The 22128-nt window shown below is 45.6% G+C and overlaps 2 protein-coding genes across 6 annotated transcripts; one reads left to right on the forward strand and one right to left on the reverse strand.

Annotated features, from left to right (window-relative positions):
- Positions 1 to 1174: 1174 nt before the first annotated feature.
- vipas39 (VPS33B interacting protein, apical-basolateral polarity regulator, spe-39 homolog) lies at positions 1175 to 8058 on the reverse strand. 3 transcript variants are annotated; one of them, XM_044169586.1, is made up of 19 exons: positions 7949 to 8058; positions 7447 to 7584; positions 7129 to 7234; positions 6910 to 7047; positions 6791 to 6829; positions 5689 to 5753; positions 5552 to 5608; positions 4396 to 4488; positions 4259 to 4292; positions 4059 to 4161; positions 3931 to 3958; positions 3770 to 3843; positions 3407 to 3482; positions 2326 to 2460; positions 2192 to 2233; positions 1942 to 2118; positions 1769 to 1858; positions 1478 to 1582; positions 1175 to 1403 (listed from the first exon to the last, which is right to left on the reverse strand). In XM_044169586.1, exons 2-19 carry the CDS (start codon positions 7537 to 7539, stop codon positions 1383 to 1385), a joined length of 1476 nt encoding a protein of 491 aa, XP_044025521.1. In that variant the 5' UTR covers positions 7540 to 7584; positions 7949 to 8058; the 3' UTR covers positions 1175 to 1382. The 3 variants fall into 3 exon arrangements, with proteins under 3 accessions (XP_044025521.1, XP_044025522.1, XP_044025520.1); XM_044169587.1 differs by lacking the exon at positions 7949 to 8058 and adding an exon at positions 7667 to 7867; XM_044169585.1 differs by lacking the exon at positions 7949 to 8058 and having other exon boundaries at positions 7129 to 7280.
- Positions 8059 to 12455: 4397 nt separating this feature from the next.
- Positions 12456 to 22021, forward strand: LOC122863265 (activator of 90 kDa heat shock protein ATPase homolog 1-like). Of its 3 annotated transcripts, none has more exons than XM_044169591.1 (9): positions 12456 to 12779; positions 14080 to 14270; positions 16019 to 16101; positions 16203 to 16320; positions 16400 to 16494; positions 16590 to 16727; positions 20635 to 20727; positions 20807 to 20858; positions 20941 to 22021. In XM_044169591.1, exons 1-9 carry the CDS (start codon positions 12700 to 12702, stop codon positions 21096 to 21098), a joined length of 1008 nt encoding a protein of 335 aa, XP_044025526.1. In that variant the 5' UTR covers positions 12456 to 12699; the 3' UTR covers positions 21099 to 22021. The 3 variants fall into 3 exon arrangements, with proteins under 3 accessions (XP_044025526.1, XP_044025525.1, XP_044025524.1); XM_044169590.1 differs by having other exon boundaries at positions 12459 to 12779; positions 20626 to 20727; XM_044169589.1 differs by lacking the exons at positions 20635 to 20727; positions 20807 to 20858; positions 20941 to 22021 and adding exons at positions 18103 to 18207; positions 18287 to 18338; positions 18421 to 19290 and having other exon boundaries at positions 12467 to 12779.
- The last annotated feature ends 107 nt before the right edge of the window (positions 22022 to 22128 follow it).

Here is a 22128-nt window from a genome sequence, read left to right on the forward strand (position 1 = left end):
CTCCCCTCCTCCTCCTCCTCCTCCCCTCCTCCCCCCCCCCCTCCTCCCCTCCTCCTCCTCCCTCAACCTCCCTCCTCCTCCTCCTCCTCCTCCTCCCCCTCCTCCTCAACCTCCTCTCCCTTCCCTCCTCCTCCCCCTCCCCCTCCTCCTCCCCTCCTCCTCCTCCTCCCCCTCCTCCCCTCCTCCCTCCTCCTCCTCCTCCTCCCTCCTCCCCTCCTCCTCAACTCCTCTTCTTCCCTTCACCCCCTCCTCCTCCCCTCCTCCCTCAACTCCTCCTCCCTTTCCTCCTCCTCCTCCCCTCCTCCCTCTCCTCCTCCTCCTCCTTCTCCTCCTCCTCCCCCTTCCTCACCTCCTCCCATTTCCTTCCTCCTCCTCACCTCCTCCTCCTCCCCCTCCTCCTCCCCCTCCTCCTCAACTCCTCCCCTTTCCTTCCCCCCCCCCCCCTCCTCCTCAACTCCTCCTTCTTCACCTCCTCACCTCCTCCCTCCTCCTCAACTCCTCCTTCTTCACCTCCTCACCTCCTCCCCTCCTCCTCAACTCCTCCCCTTTCCTTCCCTCCTCCTTCTTCACCTCCTCCTCCCCCTCCTCCCCCTTTCCTTCCCTCCTCCTCCCCCCTCCTCCCATTTCCTTCCCTCCTCCTCCCCTCCCCCTTCCTCCTCCTTCTTCACCTCCTCCTCCTCCCCCCACCTCCTCCCCCTTTCCTTCCCTCCTCCCCCTCCTCCTTCTTCTCTCTCCTCCTCCCCCCTCCTCCTCCCCCTCCTCCTCAACTCCTCCCCCTTTCCTTCCCCCTCCCCCTCCTCCTCAACTCCTCCTTCTTCACCTCCTCACCTCCTCCCTCCTCCTCAACTCCTCCTTCTTCACCTCCTCCTCCTCCTCAACTCCTCCCCCTTTCCTTCCCTCCTCCTTCTTCACCCCCTCCTCCCCTTTCCTTCCCTCCTCCTCCCCCTCCTCCTCCCATTTCCTTCCCTCCTCCTCCCCTCCCCCTTCCTCCTCCTTCTTCACCTCCTCCTCCTCCTCCTCCTCCTCCTCACCTCCTCCCCCTTTCCTTCCCTCCTCCTCCCCCTCCTTCTTCACCTCCTCCTCCTCCTCCTCCTCCTCCTCCTCCTCCTCCTCCTCCAACTCCTCCCCCTCCTCCTCACCTCCTCCTCCCAATAACAGAAAAGATTCAGTGAAATCATAAATAATATTTTTATTATTTTTACATTTATTTTTATAAAAACTTGTTTGAGGAATGTTAAAGTGATGACTCGGCGATGACTCGGTGATGACTCGGTGATGACTCGGCGAGCGCCACCTGCTCTGTGGGCGGAGTCAAACCAAGCGCACCTCTCTGCGACCGCTGTGAGCCGACTGGACGTGGCTGTCGTCGCGGTGACGGAGACTCAGTTCTTCCACCGGATTTGCTGAAAGAAGAAAAAACGATGTTCAGTCAGGTCACATGATGACGAAGACGTTGACTCCTCCTCCTCCTCCTCACCGTGTTGTTGAGCAGCTCGTCGATCTTCCTCTCCTCTGCGGATCCTCTCTCCACCTTCACCCGGTATCCTAGCAACAGCTGACGGTCCTTCAGGTCCCGGTACGTCTGATTGGCCCAGAGACACACCAGTCATCATGACATCACAACAACAATATTAAAATAAGCAGGTGTCAGGTTTCACACAGACAGGTGGGTTACTGCTGAGGCTCTGCATGATTCTGATTGGATGATTATTTAAATGTATTAAACCAATCAGAGAGCGTCAGTAACGTAAACAGGAAGGAGTCTCACGCTGATGACGATGTCGTGACATTTATGTTTCTGAGCCAAACCGATCCTCAGCTCCGCATCATCGACCAGCGCCACGTAATCCTGCAGCACCTGTCAATCAAATAGCACACCTGTCAATCAAACACCTCGACAAAACCTGTTTTTATTTCCCATTGGCTGATGCTCCCCCTCACCTGCGTGGGGGCGGAGTTTTTCTGCAGGATGTCGACGACTCGTTGGAAGCTGAGCGGCGATTTCTTCCTGGTGAAGCCGAGCCAGTTCCTGCTGGTGAACAGAGCGTCCACGTCCGACCACGCCCTCCGTTTCGCCCGCGCCGCCAGCGCCGTCACAAAGTACTGCTTCTCCGAAATCTGAGGTCAAAGGTCACGACACAAACTTACGTTTAATATGTTGAAACATGTCAATAAAAACTGAAGGTCTCACCTTGAAGGTCTGACGGATGTTCAACGGACTGCTGTAGGTTCCCTGCAAACACAGAAGACTGGTTCAGCACAGACTGGTTCAGCTGATCTGGTTCAGCTGATCTGGTTCTGGTTCTGATCTGGACTCTCACTAACCTCGGACTCGGTGTCGTGGTAGAAGCAGCAGTAGTACAGCGTTGTGACCAGCGGCATGTTGAGGATCGAAGCTCTTCTGGGAAACTTGTGGAAGATTTCCACCTTCCCTCCGCGCTCAGCCTGCCGGTCGGTTGCCTGGCAACAACACAGGGAGTAAACTGGGAGCAAACTGGGAGTAAACGGGATCAAACTGGGAGTAAACGGGATCAAACTGGGATCAAACTGGGAGCAAACGGGGATCAAACTGGGATCAAACTGGGAGTAAACGGGGATCAAACTGGGAGTAAACGGGGATCAAATGGGGAAAAAACAGGGATCAAACTGGGATCAAACTGGGAGTAAACGGGGATCAAACTGGGATCAAACGGGGATCAAACTGGGATCAAACTGGGAGTAAGGGGGATCAAACTGGGAGTAAACGGGATCAAACTGGGAGCAAACGGGATCAAACTGGGAGTAAACGGGGATCAAACTGGGAGTAAACAGGGATCAAACGGGGATCAAACTGGGATCAAACTGGGAGTAAACGGGGATCAAACGGGGAAAAAACAGGGATCAAACTGGGAGTAAACGGGGATCAAACTGGGAGTAAACTGGGATCAAACGGGGAAAAAACAGGGATCAAACTGGGAGTAAACTGGGAGTAAACTGGGAGTAAACGGGGCCAGATGTTGGGAATCGACAGTTACAATATTTAAACCAGCTGAAATGTGATTAGTGGACCGACAGAAAATCAATCAGCAATGATTTTTACAATTTGAATAATCGATAATTTATCAATGTGAGTGTCTCCTTCGTCTCTTTGGGCTCTTGGAAACTGCGATGGACATTTTTCGATGAATTGATCAAGGAAAGAATCCGCAGGTGAACTGGTAATGGGAATAATCTTATGTGACCGTCATCTCCTCTGGTGTCAGGTGGGTTTCTGTCTCAACTGAATCTCACATCTTCAACAACGACTGGAAAAAATCATCAGCACTTTAATAACGAAGAGAACAGTTTGTCGCAAAACATATCTGGCTGGCTGGCTGGAACTGGTTTAAGGCAGTGTGAACTGGCCGGAACTGGTTTAGCGTCTGACCTCGATGATGATCTGCCTCTCCAGCAGAGTGAAGTGATCCTGAACGTGAGCTGCATCTTCTGCAGGAAACGGAAGACTGGAAACAAACGGAGAAACCGATCAGATTACAGCTCCGATCTGCGGACGTTGTTCGAGACCCGATAACGAACAGACTGGTTTCTGATGGTGTTAGGACTTTCACAGGAGACGTCCCTCATTCGTCCAGGAGCGTATCGTAGAAAAGGTTTCAGTCGTGGTCACCTGGACGCCGACTGAAACCTTTTCTACGATACTTTCACAGAACTAAAGAATCACTTGGTAAAGTCTGCACACGTCTACCTGCTGCTGTGGTCTGAGGTACGGTGGCCTGCGGGAGTCACTCACCTGACGCAGCTCTTTAGGAAGTCCCGCCTCTTGTTTTCATCTGCGATGCTCAGGTGTTCTTTATACTGCAGCAGCTGTTGCCATAGAAACAGACAGGAAATGACATCAGCTTCCTGTCGGTGCGACACGTACCACCGATACCTTACATGTGTACTACGTACCGCCACGTCCTCCGTCCTGCCCAGAGCCCTGAAGAAGAAAACAAACGGAAACGTGTCGGATAAATGCGAACTGTTAACATGGAAATGAAACCGGGGGGGTCCAGGTGTGCACAGGTGCGAGCAGAGACCTGAGCAGCTCCAGCAGCAGCCTCTGGTCTCGGGTTTCAGTCAGATAGTGGATGAAATGTCTCAGAGCCGTCTGTCTGGACTCCAGCTCCCGAAACAAGACATCTGAGCGGGAAAACACAAAGAGTCAATACAGCAACAAACTGCTGAGAGAACTGACCCGGGACCAGGTCTGGTCCAGGATCTGAACCAGCAGGCTCACCTTTACTCAGAGTCCTTTTTAAATAAATTAAAACCTGAAAGGAAAACACAAATGTGTCGTCAGTTGTTTTGGATGAAGTTGTTAATAAAGTTATATATTGATAATGTCGTTACGGATCAGACTGTAAATAAAGTTACAGCAGTGATGACGTTTCCGTCGTGCGCGCTGACGGCGTGATCGAGCAGCAGCAGTTTGTCCTGAAGAGACCGAAACTTCTCCAGAGACACAGCCTGAAACACACACAGTACAAACACACAGTACAAACACACACAGCCTGAAACACACACAGTACAAACACACAGTACAAATACACACAGTACAAATACACACAGTACAAATACACACAGCCTGAAACACACACAGTACAAACACACAGTACAAACACACACAGCCTGAAACACACACAGTACAAACACACAGTACAAATACACACAGCCTGAAACACACACAGTACAAACACACAGTACAAATACACACAGCCTGAAACACACACAGTACAAACACACAGTACAAATACACACAGTACAAATACACACAGTACAAATACACACAGCCTGAAACACACACAGTACAAACACACAGTACAAATACACACAGTACAAATACACACAGTACAAATACACACAGCCTGAAACACACACAGTACAAACACACAGTACAAACACACACAGCCTGAAACACACACAGTACAAACACACAGTACAAATACACACAGCCTGAAACACACACAGTACAAACACACAGTACAAATACACACAGTACAAATACACACAGTACAAACACACAGTACAAATACACACAGTACAAATACACACAGCCTGAAACACACACAGTACAAATACACAGTACAAATACACACAGCCTGAAACACACACAGTACAAATACACACAGCCTGAAACACACACAGTACAAACACACAGTACAAATACACACAGTACAAATACACACAGCCTGAAACACACACAGTACAAACACACAGTACAAATACACACAGCCTGAAACACACACAGTACAAACACACAGTACAAATACACACAGTACAAATACACACAGCCTGAAACACACACAGTACAAATACACACAGTACAAATACACACAGCCTGAAACACACACAGTACAAACACACACAGTACAAACACACACAGTACAAATACACACTGTACAAATACACACTGTACAAACACACTGTACAAACACACAGTACAAATACACACTGATACACACAGCCTGAAACACACACTGTACAAACACACACTGTAACAGACAGACAGGTAGACAGACAGGTGTGTTACCTTTCCCTGCTGCATTCTCTGGACCGTCTCCTCAGGCGACCAATCACTGACATAATCCTGACATCACAACATGATGACATCGTGTTAGTGCAGCAGGAACAGGGCGGCCGCCGCCTCACAGCCTGTCATCACCTTACCTTGTATTCAGATTTGGGTTTTCGGAGTTCTGGAGCGTAAAGCCTGACAGACGAGTCGCTGAGCGCTAAAACACAAAGACATCAGCATCAGTCCTCAACTCAGTCTCCCACCGACTCAGTAACTGACTCAGTAACTGACTCAGTAACTGACTCAGTAACTCACTGACTCAGTAACTGACTCAGTAACTGACTCAGTAACTCACTGACTCAATAACTGACTCATTAACTGACTCAGTAACTCACTGACTCAGTAACTGACTCAGTAACTGACTCAGTAACTCACTGACTCAGTAACTGACTCAGTAACTGACTCAGTAACTGACTCATTAACTCACTGACTCAGTAACTGACTCACTGACTCAGTAACTGACTCAGTAACTGACTCAGTAACTCACTGACTCAATAACTGACTCATTAACTGACTCAGTAACTCACTGACTCAGTAACTGACTCATTAACTGACTCAGTAACTCACTGACTCAGTAACTGACTCATTAACTGACTCATTAACTCACTGACTCACTAACTGACTCACTGACTCAGTAACTGACTCACTGACTCAGTAACTGACTCATTAAATGACTCACTGACTCAGTAACTGACTCAGTAACTGACTCACTGACTGACACAGTAACTGACACAGTAACTGACTCAGTAACTCACTGACTCAGTAACTGACTCATTAACTGACTCAGTAACTGACTCAGTAACTGACTCAGTAACTCACTGACTCAGTAACTGACTCATTAACTGACTCATTAACTCACTCATTAACTCACTAACTCACTCACTGACTCACTGACTCAGTAACTGACTCACTGACTCAGTAACTGACTCATTAAATGACTCACTGACTCAGTAACTGACTCAGTAACTGACTCACTGACTGACACAGTAACTGACACAGTAACTGACTCATTAACTGACTCATTAACTCACTGACTCAGTAACTGACTCACTGACTCAGTAACTGACTCATTAAATGACTCACTGACTGACACAGTAACTGACACAGTAACTGACTCATTAACTGACTCATTAACTCACTGACTCAGTAACTGACTCACTGACTGACACAGTAACTGACACAGTTGAGACTCACAGTCAGTGAAGGACGAGAAGTTTCCTCCTTTCGTTTTTCCTGCAGAGAAAAGATTCACGTTAACCTGGTCGTTATGTTCCTGAGTCATGTGACCTGTCTCACCTGTCCACCTGTCTCACCTTTGAACAGAGCGCTCAGAGAGTACCCGGAGCTGCTCTTGCTGAGGGTCGGCGTGTCGGTGTTGATTTTGGGGAAGGCGGGTTCTCTGTCTGTCCTCTGATTGGACGCCGCCGTCTCTCTGACCGACCAGGAGATACCTGAGGAGACACGGGAGGACAATGAACGCCCTGCGGCCAATCGCAGCTCAGGATTCTGCACAGGTAAGGATGACGTCTTACTGCCGACAGGCTCTCCGCTCCAGCTGACCTTCTCCACGTCGTCTTCATCCTCGTCTTCCTCCACCAGGCGGCGGATGCTGTTCACCGCCTGCTTCGACTCTTTTAACTGACAAACAACATCATCAGCTGACGTCACACAGGTGTAGACACACCTGTACAGGTGATCAATAACCTGACGTTTAATCACACAGAGATAACAGTGACGGTGCCGACTGACGGATGATGTCGAAGGTCAAATAATATTAATCAGAATTAATTAAATTATTACAACTGCCCCCCCCCCCTCCTGGTTCAGGTCTGTGTAGGTCCAGGTCTTACCCTGCTGAACTCATCATCTTCATCATCGAAGGTGAAGGCTTTGAACTTGGAGCTGTTCCAGTAGTCTTCCTCATCTGCCTTACTCTTCATCATCTGGACACGCAGTCTGATCACCGAGCTGAACCAACTTTATTTAAACTGTCAACACAAACACGCAGCGGCCGTTAGCTTCTAATGCTAACAAACTGATTTAATAACAGTACTAATTAACAGTCTGAACCTGCGCGTGCTGGTGACGTCTGTCTGCTCGGACGTCCAGGTGTGTATTTTGCGTGTATTTTGTGTCACAGCTGGAGGTTGTTGTGTCTGACAGCAGGAAGCTAGTTAGCATGCTAGCAGGCTAACAGATACGTCGGTGTTAAAACCGGATGTAACTCTTTGTTTCACTCTGACAAACGGCGGGAACAGTGACGTCACCACGCCGCTATATAACCTGTAAATGGATGTAACAGATATTAAGTTTAAAACTGATAATCGATCATAATCTTTCGGCTGTTTTTACCTTCACCAGCTGCAGCTGCTCTTCTTCTTCTCTGCCGGAGGCTGTACGGCTTCCTGCCGCGCGGTGACTGCTGGGAGTTGTAGTGAACCGGAGCTGTGGACTGAAAACAGTCTGATCAGTCGAAAGCTCCGGTTCTATCAGAAAACAAATACCGAGTAAGATATTAGTAAGTTTTAATCAAAACAACAAAAGTCAAATTAATAAAAAATAAACTCAACAAAACGCTTCTGCACTGATATTTAGGAGGAGGAGGAGGAGCAGCAGGAGTTGGAGGAGCAGCAGCAGGAGGAGGAGCAGCAGGAGGAGGAGGAGGAGGAGCAGGAGGAGGAGGAGGAGGAGGAGGAGGAAGAGGAGGAGCAGCAGGAGGAGGAGGAGGAAGAGGAGGAGCAGGAGGAGGAGGAGCAGGAAGAGGAGGAGCAGGAGGAGGAGGAGGAGGAGCAGCAGCAGCTGTAGAAACTCTACTGTAGGTCTACTGTAGAAACTCTGGACCAGTGAGGATCAGGTCTACTGTAGAAACTCTGGATCAAGGACCAGTGAGGATCAGGTCTACTGTAGAAACTCTGGATCACGGACCAGTGAGGATGAGGTCTCCTGTAGAAACTCTGGACCAGTGAGGATCAGGTCTACTGTAGAAACTCTGGATCACGGACCAGTGAGGATGAGGTCTCCTGTAGAAACTCTGGACCAGTGAGGATCAGGTCTACTGTAGAAACTCTGGATCATGGACCAGTGAGGATGAGGTCTCCTGTAGAAACTCTGGACCAGTGAGGATCAGGTCTACTGTAGAAACTCTGGATCAAGGACTAGTGAGGATCAGGTCTACTGTAGAAACTCTGGATCACGGACCAGTGAGGATCAGGTCTCCTGTAGAAACTCTGGACCAGTGAGGATCAGGTCTACTGTAGAAACTCTGGATCATGGACCAGTGAGGATGAGGTCTCCTGTAGAAACTCTGGACCAGTGAGGATCAGGTCTACTGTAGAAACTCTGGATCAAGGACTAGTGAGGATCAGGTCTACTGTAGAAACTCTGGATCACGGACCAGTGAGGATCAGGTCTCCTGTAGAAACTCTGGACCAGTGAGGATCAGGTCTACTGTAGAAACTCTGGATCAAGGACTAGTGAGGATCAGGTCTCCTGTAGAAACTCTGGACCGATGAGGATCAGGTCTCCTGTAGAAACTCTGGACCGGTGAGGATCAGGTCTACTGTAGAAACTCTGGACCAGTGAGGATCAGGTCTACTGTAGAAACTCTGGATCAAGGACCAGTGAGGATCAGGTCTCCTGTAGAAACTCTGGACCAGTGAGGATCAGGTCTACTGTAGAAACTCTGGATCAAGGACCAGTGAGGATCAGGTCTCCTGTAGAAACTCTGGACCAGTGAGGATCAGGTCTGCAGGCAGCTGCGAGGTCAGGTGTGGCACAGGTGTGAACTGGCGGGAGAAGGCCGGCGTGTTCGTGGACGGAGACACGAGATGGAGGCGGTGGTGGTGGTGACCGAAGTCGTGACAGGAAGCGTTTCCTGCGTGACGAGCTCCTGACAGGCCAAAGGACCAATCAATGAAGATGATCGATTGATTTCAAAAGGTAACAATAACGTCTGTACTTTTGTTTTGAAGAGAGAGACGAGGTCAAATACGTTTTCACCAACGAAACTGAAAACCGTAAACGTTTTCAGTTCCCCCAGGTCTGTTGGTCGCGGCCGGTTGTTTTTAAAGACAAGTTTAAGTGCTTCTGCGTGCTTTAGCTCTTTTGAATCTAAATTATGCTGAATTCTTTTAAATCTGTGTCATGTGTTTTGATTTATAGACCCCCAAACTCTCATGGGGAGTTTTCTGAATTTGTATCTGGTATCGTCCCTTCTTTTGACAATATTTTAATTTTGGGGGATTTTAATAAACATGTGTGCTGTCCTTCAAAGCCCCTGGTCAAAGCATTTTTAAATTTATTAGAGTCGTTTAATTTCTTGCAATGTGTTTCGGGTCCAACTCGTGAACGTGGTCGTACGCTTGACCTTGTATTATCTTTGGGATTTTCTATTGATAGCGTGAAGATTGTTGATACTGTTTCTGACCATTAGACTGTTATTTTAAATACTAATTTCCCTTGTGTTGTGCCGGGTAATACTGTTTCTGCCTCGATTCCGTCTCGCATACTTAATCCATGTACAGCGAGTAGTTTTTCAGCTGTTTTTAATGTCTCTCCTTTATTTTCATTGATCGAGTCACACTCTTCTTGTATGGGTTTAGAAGAGTTGGTCGATCAGTTTAACTCTTCTTGCTTAGAGATTTTAGATGCTGCGGCTCCTGTCAAAGTCAGGGCAAGAAAAGTCAAATCGCAGCCCTGGTTGAACAGTACTACCCGTGCTCTTAGGCAGGAGTGTAGGAGGGCTGAACGCAAATGGGTTAAAGATAAATTACAAGTCTCTTATGAGATTTTGAAGAACCGTTTGAATGAGTATCAAAGAGCTGTTAAATTGGCTAGATCAAATTATTTCTCTGTCATCATCTCCAGAAACTGTAATAATTCTAGAGTACGTTTCTCTACTGTAAATGCTGTTCTTCATCCTACTGCTACTCCTGCACTCACTCCTTCTGCTGAACTGTGTGAAGAGTTTTTAAACTTTTTTATCGGTAAGGTTGATGGAATTAGATCTCTAATTTCATCTGTTGGTGATGATTTTATTGTTTCTGTTGCCCCTCAGTACCATTTGACCAGTTTTATGCCTGTTTCTTTGCAGCAGCTTAAGGATATAACTGCTAATATGAAGCCCACCAGGTCTCCTGGTGATGTGCTTCCTTCTTCTCTGGTTAAGCAGGTACTTGACTCAATTGGCCCAAGTATTCTGTCTATTATAAATATTAGTTTGTCATCTGGTGTTGTTCCGGTTAGTTTTAAGCACACGGTTATTCAGCCCCTTTTAAAAAAACCCCAGCTTAGATCCATTTGACATGAGTAGTTTTCGTCCGATTTCAAAATTGCCTTTTATTTCAAAAATACTAGAAAAAATTGTGCACGCACAGCTTAATGACTTTTTAAATAGGAATAACATCTGCGATAGATTCCAGTCAGGTTTTAGAGTTGGTCATAGTACAGAATCGGCTCTTTTGAGGGTGTCTAATGATATCCCTCGAGGTGTTGATTCTGGTAACTGTGTTGTCTTGCTCTTGTTAGATCTTACAGCGGCATTTGATACAGTTGATCATAACATTCTCATTGATCGTCTTAGGGATCAGGTTGGTATTCAGGGCTTAGCCCTAAAATGGTTCTCTTCCTATTTAAAGAATAGGACTTTTTCAGTCAGCTTAGCTTCCATTGCCCCCCTTGTGTGTGGGGTTCCACAGGGCTCAATACTGGGACCAATTTTATTTTCCCTTTATATGCTCCCTCTAGGTTCTATTTTTGAGAAATTCGGGATTCAGTATCATCTTTATGCAGATGATTCTCAAATTTATGTACCACTGAAACATGGGCATAAAAGTGCCATTCAGTCTCTTCATGCATGTTTGGCAGAAGTTAAGTGCTGTTTTGCAAATAACTTTTTCCAATTAAATGAGGATACGACTAAGATCATTTTATTTGGGAATAAGGCGTGTGTGGATGTTGACTGATGGGGGAACCTTGGTGTCGTTTTTGACTCTGAGCTCAAATTTGAGCAGCAAATCAATGCTGTTGTTAAGAATAGTTTCTTCCATCTTAGATCAATATCTAAACTGAAATCTATTCTTACTCTTAATGATATGGAGAAGGTTGTTCACGCCTTTGTGTCTTCAGGTTTGGATTATTGTAATGTATTGTATTTGGGTGTGAGTCAGGCTTCTCTCTCCCGTTTGCAGCTTGTTCAGAACTCAGCTGCTAGACTTTTAACGGGTACTAAGAAGAGAGAACACATTACTCCGGTTTTAATGAAACTACATTGGTTACCCATACGATACAGAATTCAATACAAAGCACTGTTGTACGTTTTTAAGTCTCTGCATGGTCTAGCCCCTGAGTGTGTTACTGATCTAATCAGCCGCTGTCAATCCAGCAGATCTCTGCGCTCAAATGATCAGTTGCTTCTTGTGGTTCCACGTACGCGTCTAAAATGTGAAGGCGATCGGGCGTTTTCTGTCGCAGCTCCGAGGCTGTGGAACGACCTTCCTCTGTCTCTAAAAACTTGTCCTTCATTGGGTGTTTCTCAGAGTGCGCTTAAAACTTACTTGTTTTCTTTAGCGTTTGACAGTGCTGTGTAGGTGTGTATGTCATATGTTTGTTTTCTGTTTTTTCTGTTTCTTTTTTATATTTTGTGTACAGCACTTTGGTTCCACTTGTGGTGTTGAAAGTGCTTTATAAATAAAGTTGAGTTGAGTCGAGTTAACTTAGATTTTAGTTTTCAGAGCTTCTGTTTTATTGTTGTTGTTTATTCGTCTCATTGCCTCCTGAAATGTTTCAATCCTGCTTCAGCGACGTCAAGCACTTTGTAACTGTAGCTGCTTCCTGTTTGTGTTGTTTTATTTTGAAAGTCAGCAGAGGAAGTAGTTAAAGCGACTGTGTTTGAGTTGAAGTTAAGTTTCAGATGAACAGTCAGAGACTCAAGGACCAGGGTCCAAGTACAGCAAGGACAGCAGTAATACTACAGTAATACTACAGCGAGGACAGCAGTAATACTACAGTAATACTACAGCGAGGACAGCAGTAATACTACAGTAATACTACAGTGTTTAGATACTGCAGTAACTGTAGTATTTGCAGTAGTACTCTGGACTCTGATGGCTAAATGGGGAGAAGGAGATCCTCGATGGATCGTTGAGGAGAGAGCCGACGCCACGAACGTCAACAACTGGCACTGGTCTGTTTCTGTCGTCATCATCATCATCATCATCATCATCATCATTATTATTATTATTATTATTATCAGTCTGTGTGTGTGTCTCTGTGTGTGTGTCTGTGTGTGTGTGTGTGTGTGTGTGTGTGTGTGTGATATGATCCTCCAGCTGGTTCAGCACATGTTCAGATATTTTTAAACTGCTTGATGGACGACAGCTGGTGATGTCAGAGGAGTGGGCGGGGCTACATGTGGTTCCTGAAGTTTCGACAGCTGTGATGTGTTCAGTAACTGGAGATTACGGGAGGCCAAACAGGGCGAAAACACCTTAAAGGTGCACAGCCACCAGCTTCACACGCAGAAAGTGTCAAATTTAAATTTGATGTAGATAATTTTCATCTGTGCAACACAAATGTAGAAACACCAGAGCTTCTGTTTTATGTTTGTGACACGATCCAAAACTTATGGAAATACTTACATGATTGGCTGAGCGCCAAATCCATGAATATAGATTTCCTCTCAGATGTATTAACAAATGTATAAAAGGCCCAAACAAAGCGCCCATGCCAGGAAACTTATGTCTGAATATAGTTTACTCTAGCCCCTTGCTTAACACACTCAGACACCCACACACAAGCCTGTATCACGCTGTATGTGACGGTGGTGGGGTGGGAACGTTGTCAGTGTTTTCACCCTAATCGGCCTCCCATATTCAATTTTTCAATTACATTTTATTTATATAGCGCCAGTTCATAACAGAAGTTGCACTGCACTTTTCCTACAGAGCAGGTCTAGACCGTACTCTAGACCCAACAAATCCCACCATGAGCAAGCACTTGGCCACAGCGGCTAGGAAAAACCTCTTTTAAGAGGCAGAAACCTCGAGCAGAACCAAACTTGGGGGGGAGAGGGAGAGCGAGGCACAATGCAAATACCACCTAGAATTTTTTAAATAGTAATAATGTAATGTCATGGGTAACATTAATATTAATAAGTTAGTAATAATAGGAATGACAGCTATAGGAATAATAATGACAATAATAGTAACAGAGCCAATAACAACAACTGTAGTAGCAGTTGTCGAGCAGGAACACGGGGGCAGCAGGTGGCCCACAACCACAGATCCAGACTCTGCAGGAACATGGGGGCAGCAGGTGGCCCACAACCACAGATCCAGACTCTGCAGCTCCGGAGGCAGAAATACCTGCTGAAAGCGACAGAAGGAGAGAGGAGAGAAACGAGAAAGCACAGAACTACGGGAGAGAAAGAAATCAACCTGTCTCCTTCTTCTTCTTCCTCTTCTCTCTCTGTGTGACCTCCTCAGGACGGAGCGTGATGTCAGCGGTTGGTCATCAGAGCGCCTCCGTCAGCTGCTGCTGGGGGTGCGAGTAGAGGGTCCAGAGGGCGTCTGTCAGCTGACCGACGTCTCCAAACTGGACGGAGAAGCTTCCATCAACAACCGCAAAGGAAGACTCATCTTCTTCTATGAGTGGCAGCTGAGAGCCAGCTGGCTGGGTCAGTGATGATGTCACTGATGATGTCAGTCTGAGACCCACTGATGACATCACACTACTACCACACAGTACTAGTCGGTGTTACCGGTGTTACTGTTATTTTGCTTTTGTTTTATAGAAATAAAACCTGTTTAGTTCATTTTCACTTATCAGCGCCCACGTTCATCAAATAAAACAACAAAATACTAAGCAGCTATCAATTTTGTAACAAAAGAGTTTCCCCTCGGGGATCAATAAAGTATTTCTGAATACTTATTTGGACTACGGAGCTACAATTAGAAACTAATACCCTTTTTACACCAAAATGAGTGCGTATATGCATGTTTTTTAAATGAGGGTAAACCCACTAAAAACAGGCGATCGACTGCTTTCATGTTGCCAGTAGACGAGTTTGCATTGTTTTTTTCTGATGTGTTGCGTAAAACAGGGTTAGTAAACATTAGAAAGCAGCATGGAGGCCAGTGACAATGAAATAAAAAAATAAGTATAATAAAATAAGGTGCAGCTGCGGTGTTTCTGGTTAACAGCACCATGCTGGGCAGGTGTGTTTACGGAGCAGATAAATACCTGTGTCTACTGCAGAGTCATTTGACCCGGAGTGAATGCCGATTGTACCCGTTATATAAAAGAGTGTCAAAGTTGTCATATTGACATTTAACGTGTGTTGATTGATTCACGATATCAACTCATACATTGAGTAACATGTAAGAAAACTTTTGGTAGCTGCCGGTAGCCTTTGAGCGGCAGTCTGTAGCTAGCTAACTTTAACTAGTAGAGATGAAAAGGCAGCAAATCATCCTTCCATTCATCGTTCTCGCTTCTGACAGTTTCTTTATTTGTGATGCATTTGCAAAGAAACATTACAAAGCAGCCTGTTAAACTTGGCCAGCTCGTGCTGCACTGAAACTCCTGCAGGAAACGAAGGCTAGCTTAGCTCCGTTTTCATGGCCGAGCCTATTACACGTGCCTGACCTCTGCATGCACTGCAGCTTTTCCTCACAATGGCTGTTTCCAGTGCGGCTTCATTTGCTCGGCACAAGTAAGTAAATGAAATCATTTAAAACACAAACTACTTGTGTTCATTCGACTGTAAGTTATTGCTTAATGCCGCTAATTACAACCTACTACATGGTATCACCTAAAACTAGCTAGGTGTTTGGCTGCGTAATATTCTCAACATGACGAAACTATTCAGAGTCGTGTGGTCAGTTATACTTGACTAATGTATGTAAACTTGCCATCGTATGAACAGCGGTTACATAACCTTTGAAACGGACCACAACTTAACCGACCAATATCTTTAGTTGTAAAAGGTCTGGCATAATCGGTAACACCGGCGTTGTCACGAGTTTATTAATTTCCTCACTCACGTGGGGGCGGGGCTACACGTGTCTCTCAGTGATGAAGAGACGTCACTAATCTCTGAGACGCTGTCGGTTACAGGAAGTAGATCTGTATGGAACGTCATTTGCGCAAATAACATCTTAGAGATTACTTGTTTAGACGACATTAAAATGCACACGTAGAGTTTGGTCGTGTTAACACGCTATATTTTTACGCGTTAACACAACAAAAATTAGGTAGATTTTCTACCTGTTTGATGACGATGTTATTTAGATTCATATTATTTATTGAAACACGTTTTACTCAATCAGCAACTTGGTTTTATTGAGAATACATAAAATTAAGGTAACTTAACCAGCCGGCAGCTAAGCTACTCTTCTTCTGTGGTGCCTTTCCTGTCTGCAGGGACGTCCAGCAGCGGAGTGAAGTACAGAGGAACCGTTGAAGTGTTCAATCTGTCAGACGAGAACGACATGGATGACCTAGATGTGAGTCAACAGCTTCCTCTTCCTGATCATACTGATAACTATATTGGTCAATGTATTAATGACTGTATTGATGATCGGATTGATTACTATATTCCGTCCAGATCTCAGTGTCTCTGTGTAAAGACCAGCCCAACACGCCGCTCCTCGACCTCATGAAGAAGAGCGGGATTAAAGAGGTCCGGAGGGTTCTGGGCGACTACGTCCACCAGCTCAAATCAGGTCTGTTAACCCGACGGCATCAGGACTAACCAATCAATGATGATCCCTGAAGTAACCTGAGTGACCTCTGACCTCACAGAGTTCAGTCAGGGGATGATCCTTCCTGCTGCCGACGGACCAAAGCTGCCTCAACCTCAGACCAAGAAGAACCAGGTCCAGACCAATAAAACTCAGGTAGAGTTTAGTTAAACTGACATATCCAAATACTCAACCTCTGATCCTGAGTCAGGTGTTGAAGTGACCTCTGACCTCTTTGTATTCTCTTATAGATAAGCTCCGCCTCCAGGTGCTCCTCTAGCCCCACCCCCTGTGCCGCAGGTGTTCGTATCTCAACCTGCAGCTTTAATCTGAAGGAAACTTTCCAAACATCACCGGATGAGCTCTACAGGACCTTCATCAACCAGGAGGTACCAAACCAGGACAGACCAGGCTAAAACCAGGCCAAACCAAGACAGACCAGGGCAGACCAGGACAGACCAGGACTAACTAAGATAAGCTAGCCGGCTTCTATCTGGAGCTTTCCGTCCTCTCCTCTGAGAGTAGAACAATCTAGAAAGGCCAAGCGGTCATTGTGGCCAACCTGTACATGGAACAGTTTGAGAAGAAGGCATTATCCTCGTTCCCGGGCACACCACCAAGTCATTGGTACCGTTACGTGGATGACACCTTTGTGAAAATCAAGAAACAAGACTTGGAAGTGTTCTCAGAGCATATCAATACTGTGGACCCCAACATCAAGTTCACGCGTGAAGACGCTAAAGAGAACCGCCTGGCCTTTCTTGATTGTTCTACACTCAGAGGAGAAGACGGAAAGCTCCAGATAGAAGTGTACAGGAAACCAACACATAAGGATCAATACCTGCTCTTTGACTCACACCATCCACTACAGCACAAGCTGGGTGTAATCCGGACATTACAACACAGAGCCCAAGAAGTGCCCACCGGCTCAGTGGGTAAGAAGAAAGAGGAAAGGCATGTCCAGAGTGCACTCTCAGCCTGTGGTTATCCTACTTGGGCTATCAACAAAGTTAAAAGAGCCAAAAAACAGGACAAAAGTGTAACAGAACCAAGAAGGAACGGTGTCTCCATTCCTTATGTATCTGGACTGTCTGAAAAACTACAAAGGATCTTTAGACAGCACGATGTTCCTGTCTTCTTTAAACAAGGCAACACTTTAAGACAGAAACTCGTTCACCCTAAGGACAAGTTACCCACACAGAAACAGAGCGATGTAGTTTACTCCATTCAGTGCAGTGAGGAAAACTGCAAAGAGCGGTACATAGGTGAAACCAAACAGCCACTTCACAAAAGACTTTATCAGCACAGGCGACACGCTAACTCTGGATTACAGAGCGCGTGCATTTGCATCTAAAAGCTACAAACCGCACATTTGAAGACAGCGAGGTGAAGAGTCTTAGTAGAGAGAAGAGTTGGTTTGAAAGAGGAGTCAAAGAAGCCATTTTTGTGAAAAAGAAAAACCCTCTTTGAACAGAAATGGTGGTCTGAGATTCAATCTGCCCAAAGTCTATCACAGTGTATTAACACCGTGGTCAAGCCAATCACATGCTTTCTGTCCCTGTTTATGTTCAGTCTGTTGTTTTTCATGTGAAGCACTCGCATGTATTTTTCTTTGTTGGAAAGCACATGAAAGGTTCTGTATTATTATTATTACTATACACGTCAGCAGTAGTCCTCCAGGACACCGTACCTGTATGTGAACCTGAGTAGTATATTACTGTAGTAGTACTGCAGTACTGCAGGTAACGGTCTCTGTCTCTGGAGTTTGTGCAGGTGTTTACGCGATCCTCGGCGGCGGTGGTGGACGGGTGTCGTGGCGGGAGGTTCCAGATGTTGGACGGGAGCATCAGCGGAGAGTTCACACAGCTGGTGAGGTCACCGCTGCTCAGCCAATCAGTGATGAGTTGTAACATCACCATGGTAACCAGACTGCTGCTCCTCCCCGCAGGTACCAGACCAGAGGATCGAGATGAGGTGGCGGTTCAGGACGTGGCCCGGCGGTACGTCTTCCTGTGATGATGTCATGATGCCTTCAGAGACACTGTGACATCTGAGCTTTGTTTGTTGTTGTCTCTCCATCAGAGCACTACGCCACCGTCAGTCTGGAGCTGGAGGACCGAGGAGACGAGACAGAGCTGAGGATGGAGTGTCGAGGAGTCCCTGCTGGGGAGGAGGACTCCACCAGGGAGGGTTGGACCCGGTTTTACTTCCAGGCCATCAAACAGACCTTTGGATACTGAGAGCCTCAGATAGTGAACCCAGGAGCTCGTCTGACAGGCTGACTGAGTCCACAGGATGAGATAAACCTGCTTAAAGGAACAGTTTAATCCTGCTGTTCTTCACTAACGTGGAGTCCCTCATGGAGGCGATTTAAAGGAACAGTCCAACATTTGAATACAGAGATAGGTCCAGGACACGGTTAGCCTAGCTTAGCATAACGACTGGAAGCAAGGGGGAAACGGAAAAGTAGTAGTGAAAAAAAGGAGCAACTGAACAAAATAATTTGTTGGACTGTTCCTTTAAAGTTTGACTGGTTCTGTGTGACTGAATAAACGACTGGACAGATGTTCTTTCTGTTTGTCTTGCTGTCGTTAGGACTACAGGCCGCTCTGGACCAATGAGAGTCAAGATTACTGCGTAGACGATTCAGAAACATCATAGCATCTTATTTATCTTCTCGACTGTTTATTTAACACATTTTGAGCAGAAACATCTCGTTGAAATATTAGACGAACTTAATGCAACCTGTTTGGAGTGTTTTTCCCATGGTGCACTGCAGTTTACACAACCTGTTCAGGTGGTTTCTTTACAGGAAGGATACATGACTGTGTGGGGAAGTTTTCATAATTAATTCTATATTTGTATTTAGTTATTTAGACGTAAATTAACACCAATCAAACAATAAAAACATAAATGTCCTTTAATTGTAAATGAAATATTACTAAAACTGAATTTTACCATGAAGTCTTCTGATTATAAAATGTTCAATAACATAAATCGGATGTTACTTCACTGTATATTGACGATGTAAATACAGTAATCATGTAAAAACAGGCTGATACTCATTTAATCACAATAACAGTTTAAAAACTCTCCCAGCTGCAACATTAAAGTGTCAATAAATATAAATATATATATATAATAAAATCACATTAATCTGAACGACTTTTCACTGCTGAGTCCCCGGAGAGACTTCCCATGATGCACTGAGCTGCCCCCTCTGGTTACCACGGTAACATCCCCTGTTCAGCTGAAGAAAACCAGTTTCATTTTTTTCTTTCAGAGTTTCTTTATTCTCAGAGGAGAGGACGGAAAGCTCCAGATAGAAGTGTACAGGAAACCAACACATAAGGATCAATACCTGCTCTTTGACTCACACCATCCACTACAGCACAAGCTGGGTGTAATCCGGACATTACAACACAGAGCCCAAGAAGTGCCCACCGGCTCAGTGGGTAAGAAGAAAGAGGAAAGGCATGTCCAGAGTGCACTCTCAGCCTGTGGTTATCCTACTTGGGCTATCAACAAAGTTAAAAGAGCCAAAAAACAGGACAAAAGTGTAACAGAACCAAGAAGGAACGGTGTCTCCATTCCTTATGTATCTGGACTGTCTGAAAAACTACAAAGGATCTTTAGACAGCACGATGTTCCTGTCTTCTTTAAACAAGGCAACACTTTAAGACAGAAACTCGTTCACCCTAAGGACAAGTTACCCACACAGAAACAGAGCGATGTAGTTTACTCCATTCAGTGCAGTGAGGAAAACTGCAAAGAGCGGTACATAGGCGAAACCAAACAGCCACTTCACAAAAGACTTCATCAGCACAGACGACACGCTAACTCTGGATTACAGAGCGCCGTGCATTTGCATCTAAAAGCTACAAACCGCACATTTGAAGACAGCGAGGTGAAGAGTCTTAGTAGAGAGAAGAGTTGGTTTGAAAGAGGAGTCAAAGAAGCCATTTTTGTGAAAAGAAAAAACCCCTCTTTGAACAGAAATGGTGGTCTGAGATTCAATCTGCCCAAAGTCTATCACAGTGTATTAACACCGTGGTCAAGCCAATCACATGCTTTCTGTCCCTGTTTATGTTCAGTCTGTTGTTTTTCATGTGAAGCACTCGCATGTATTTTTCTTTGTTGGAAAGCACATGAAAGGTTCTGTATTATTATTATTACTATACACGTCAGCAGTAGTCCTCCAGGACACCGTACCTGTATGTGAACCTGGAGTAGTATATTACTGTAGTAGTACTGCAGTACTGCAGGTAACGGTCTCTGTCTCTGGAGTTTGTGCAGGTGTTTACGCGCTCGGCGGCGGTGGTGGACGGGTGTCGTGGCGGGAGGTTCCAGATGTTGGACGGGAGCATCAGCGGAGAGTTCACACAGCTGGTGAGGTCACCGCTGCTCAGCCAATCAGTGATGAGTTGTAACATCACCATGGTAACCAGACTGCTGCTCCTCCCCGCAGGTACCAGACCAGAGGATCGAGATGAGGTGGCGGTTCAGGACGTGGCCCGGCGGTACGTCTTCCTGTGATGATGTCATGATGCCTTCAGAGACACTGTGACATCTGAGCTTTGTTTGTTGTTGTCTCTCCATCAGAGCACTACGCCACCGTCAGTCTGGAGCTGGAGGACCGAGGAGGCGAGACAGAGCTGAGGATGGAGTGTCGAGGAGTCCCTGCTGGGGAGGAGGACTCCACCAGGGAGGGTTGGACCCGGTTTTACTTCCAGGCCATCAAACAGACCTTTGGATACTGAGAGCCTCAGATAGTGAACCCAGGAGCTCGTCTGACAGGCTGACTGAGTCCACAGGATGAGATAAACCTGCTTAAAGGAACAGTTTAATCCTGCTGTTCTTCACTAACGTGGAGTCCCTCATGGAGGCGATTTAAAGGAACAGTCCAACATTTGAATACAGAGATAGGTCCAGGACACGGTTAGCCTAGCTTAGCATAACGACTGGAAGCAAGGGGGAAACGGAAAAGTAGTAGTGAAAAAAAGGAGCAACTGAACAAAATAATTTGTTGGACTGTTCCTTTAAAGTTTGACTGGTTCTGTGTGACTGAATAAACGACTGGACAGATGTTCTTTCTGTTTGTCTTGCTGTCATTAGGACTACAGGCCGCTCTGGACCAATGAGAGTCAAGATTACTGCGTAGACTATTCAGAAACATCATAGCATCTTATTTATCTTCTCGACTGTTTATTTAACACATTTTGAGTAGAAACATCTCGTTGAAATATTAGATGAACTTAATGCAACCTGTTTGGAGTGTTTTTCCCATGGTGCACTGCAGTTTACACAACCTGTTCAGGTGGTTTCTTTACAGGAAGGATACATGACTGTGTGGGGAAGTTTTCATAATTAATTCTATATTTGTATTTAGTTATTTAGACGTAAATTAACACCAATCAAACAATAAAAACATAAATGTCCTTTAATTGTAAATGAAATATTACTAAAACTGAATTTTACCATGAAGTCTTCTGATTATAAAATGTTCAATAACATAAATCGGATGTTACTTCACTGTATATTGGACGATGTAAATACAGTAATCATGTAAAAACAGGCTGATACTCATTTAATCACAATAACAGTTTAAAAACTCTCCCAGCTGCAACATTAAAGTGTCAATAAATATAAATATATATATATAATAAAATCACATTAATCTGAACGACTTTTTCACTGCTGAGTCCCCGGAGAGACTTCCCATGATGCACTGAGCTGCCCCCTCTGGTTACCACGGTAACATCCCCTGTTCAGCTGAAGAAAACCAGTTTC

This window comes from Siniperca chuatsi, linkage group LG16, assembly GCF_020085105.1.
Source record: "Siniperca chuatsi isolate FFG_IHB_CAS linkage group LG16, ASM2008510v1, whole genome shotgun sequence".
Taxonomy (NCBI): Eukaryota; Metazoa; Chordata; class Actinopteri; order Centrarchiformes; family Sinipercidae; genus Siniperca; species Siniperca chuatsi.

Coding starts and splice junctions, on each gene's coding strand:
- LOC122863265 (XM_044169589.1), top strand. CDS start 12,700: ATGGCTAAATGGGGAGAAGGAGATCCTCGATGGATCGTTGAGGAGAGA. Junction 16,495..16,589: donor TCCAGACCAATAAAACTCAG/GTAGAGTTTAGT, acceptor ATTCTCTTATAG/ATAAGCTCCGCCTCCAGGTG. Junction 18,339..18,420: donor GTTCAGGACGTGGCCCGGCG/GTACGTCTTCCT, acceptor TCTCTCCATCAG/AGCACTACGCCACCGTCAGT.
- vipas39 (XM_044169585.1), bottom strand. CDS start 7,520: ATGAGGAAGACTACTGGAACAGCTCCAAGTTCAAAGCCTTCACCTTCG. Junction 7,048..7,128: donor GAGCGGAGAGCCTGTCGGCA/GTAAGACGTCAT, acceptor GTGTCTCCTCAG/GTATCTCCTGGTCGGTCAGA. Junction 2,234..2,325: donor ACCACGACACCGAGTCCGAG/GTTAGTGAGAGT, acceptor CTGTGTTTGCAG/GGAACCTACAGCAGTCCGTT.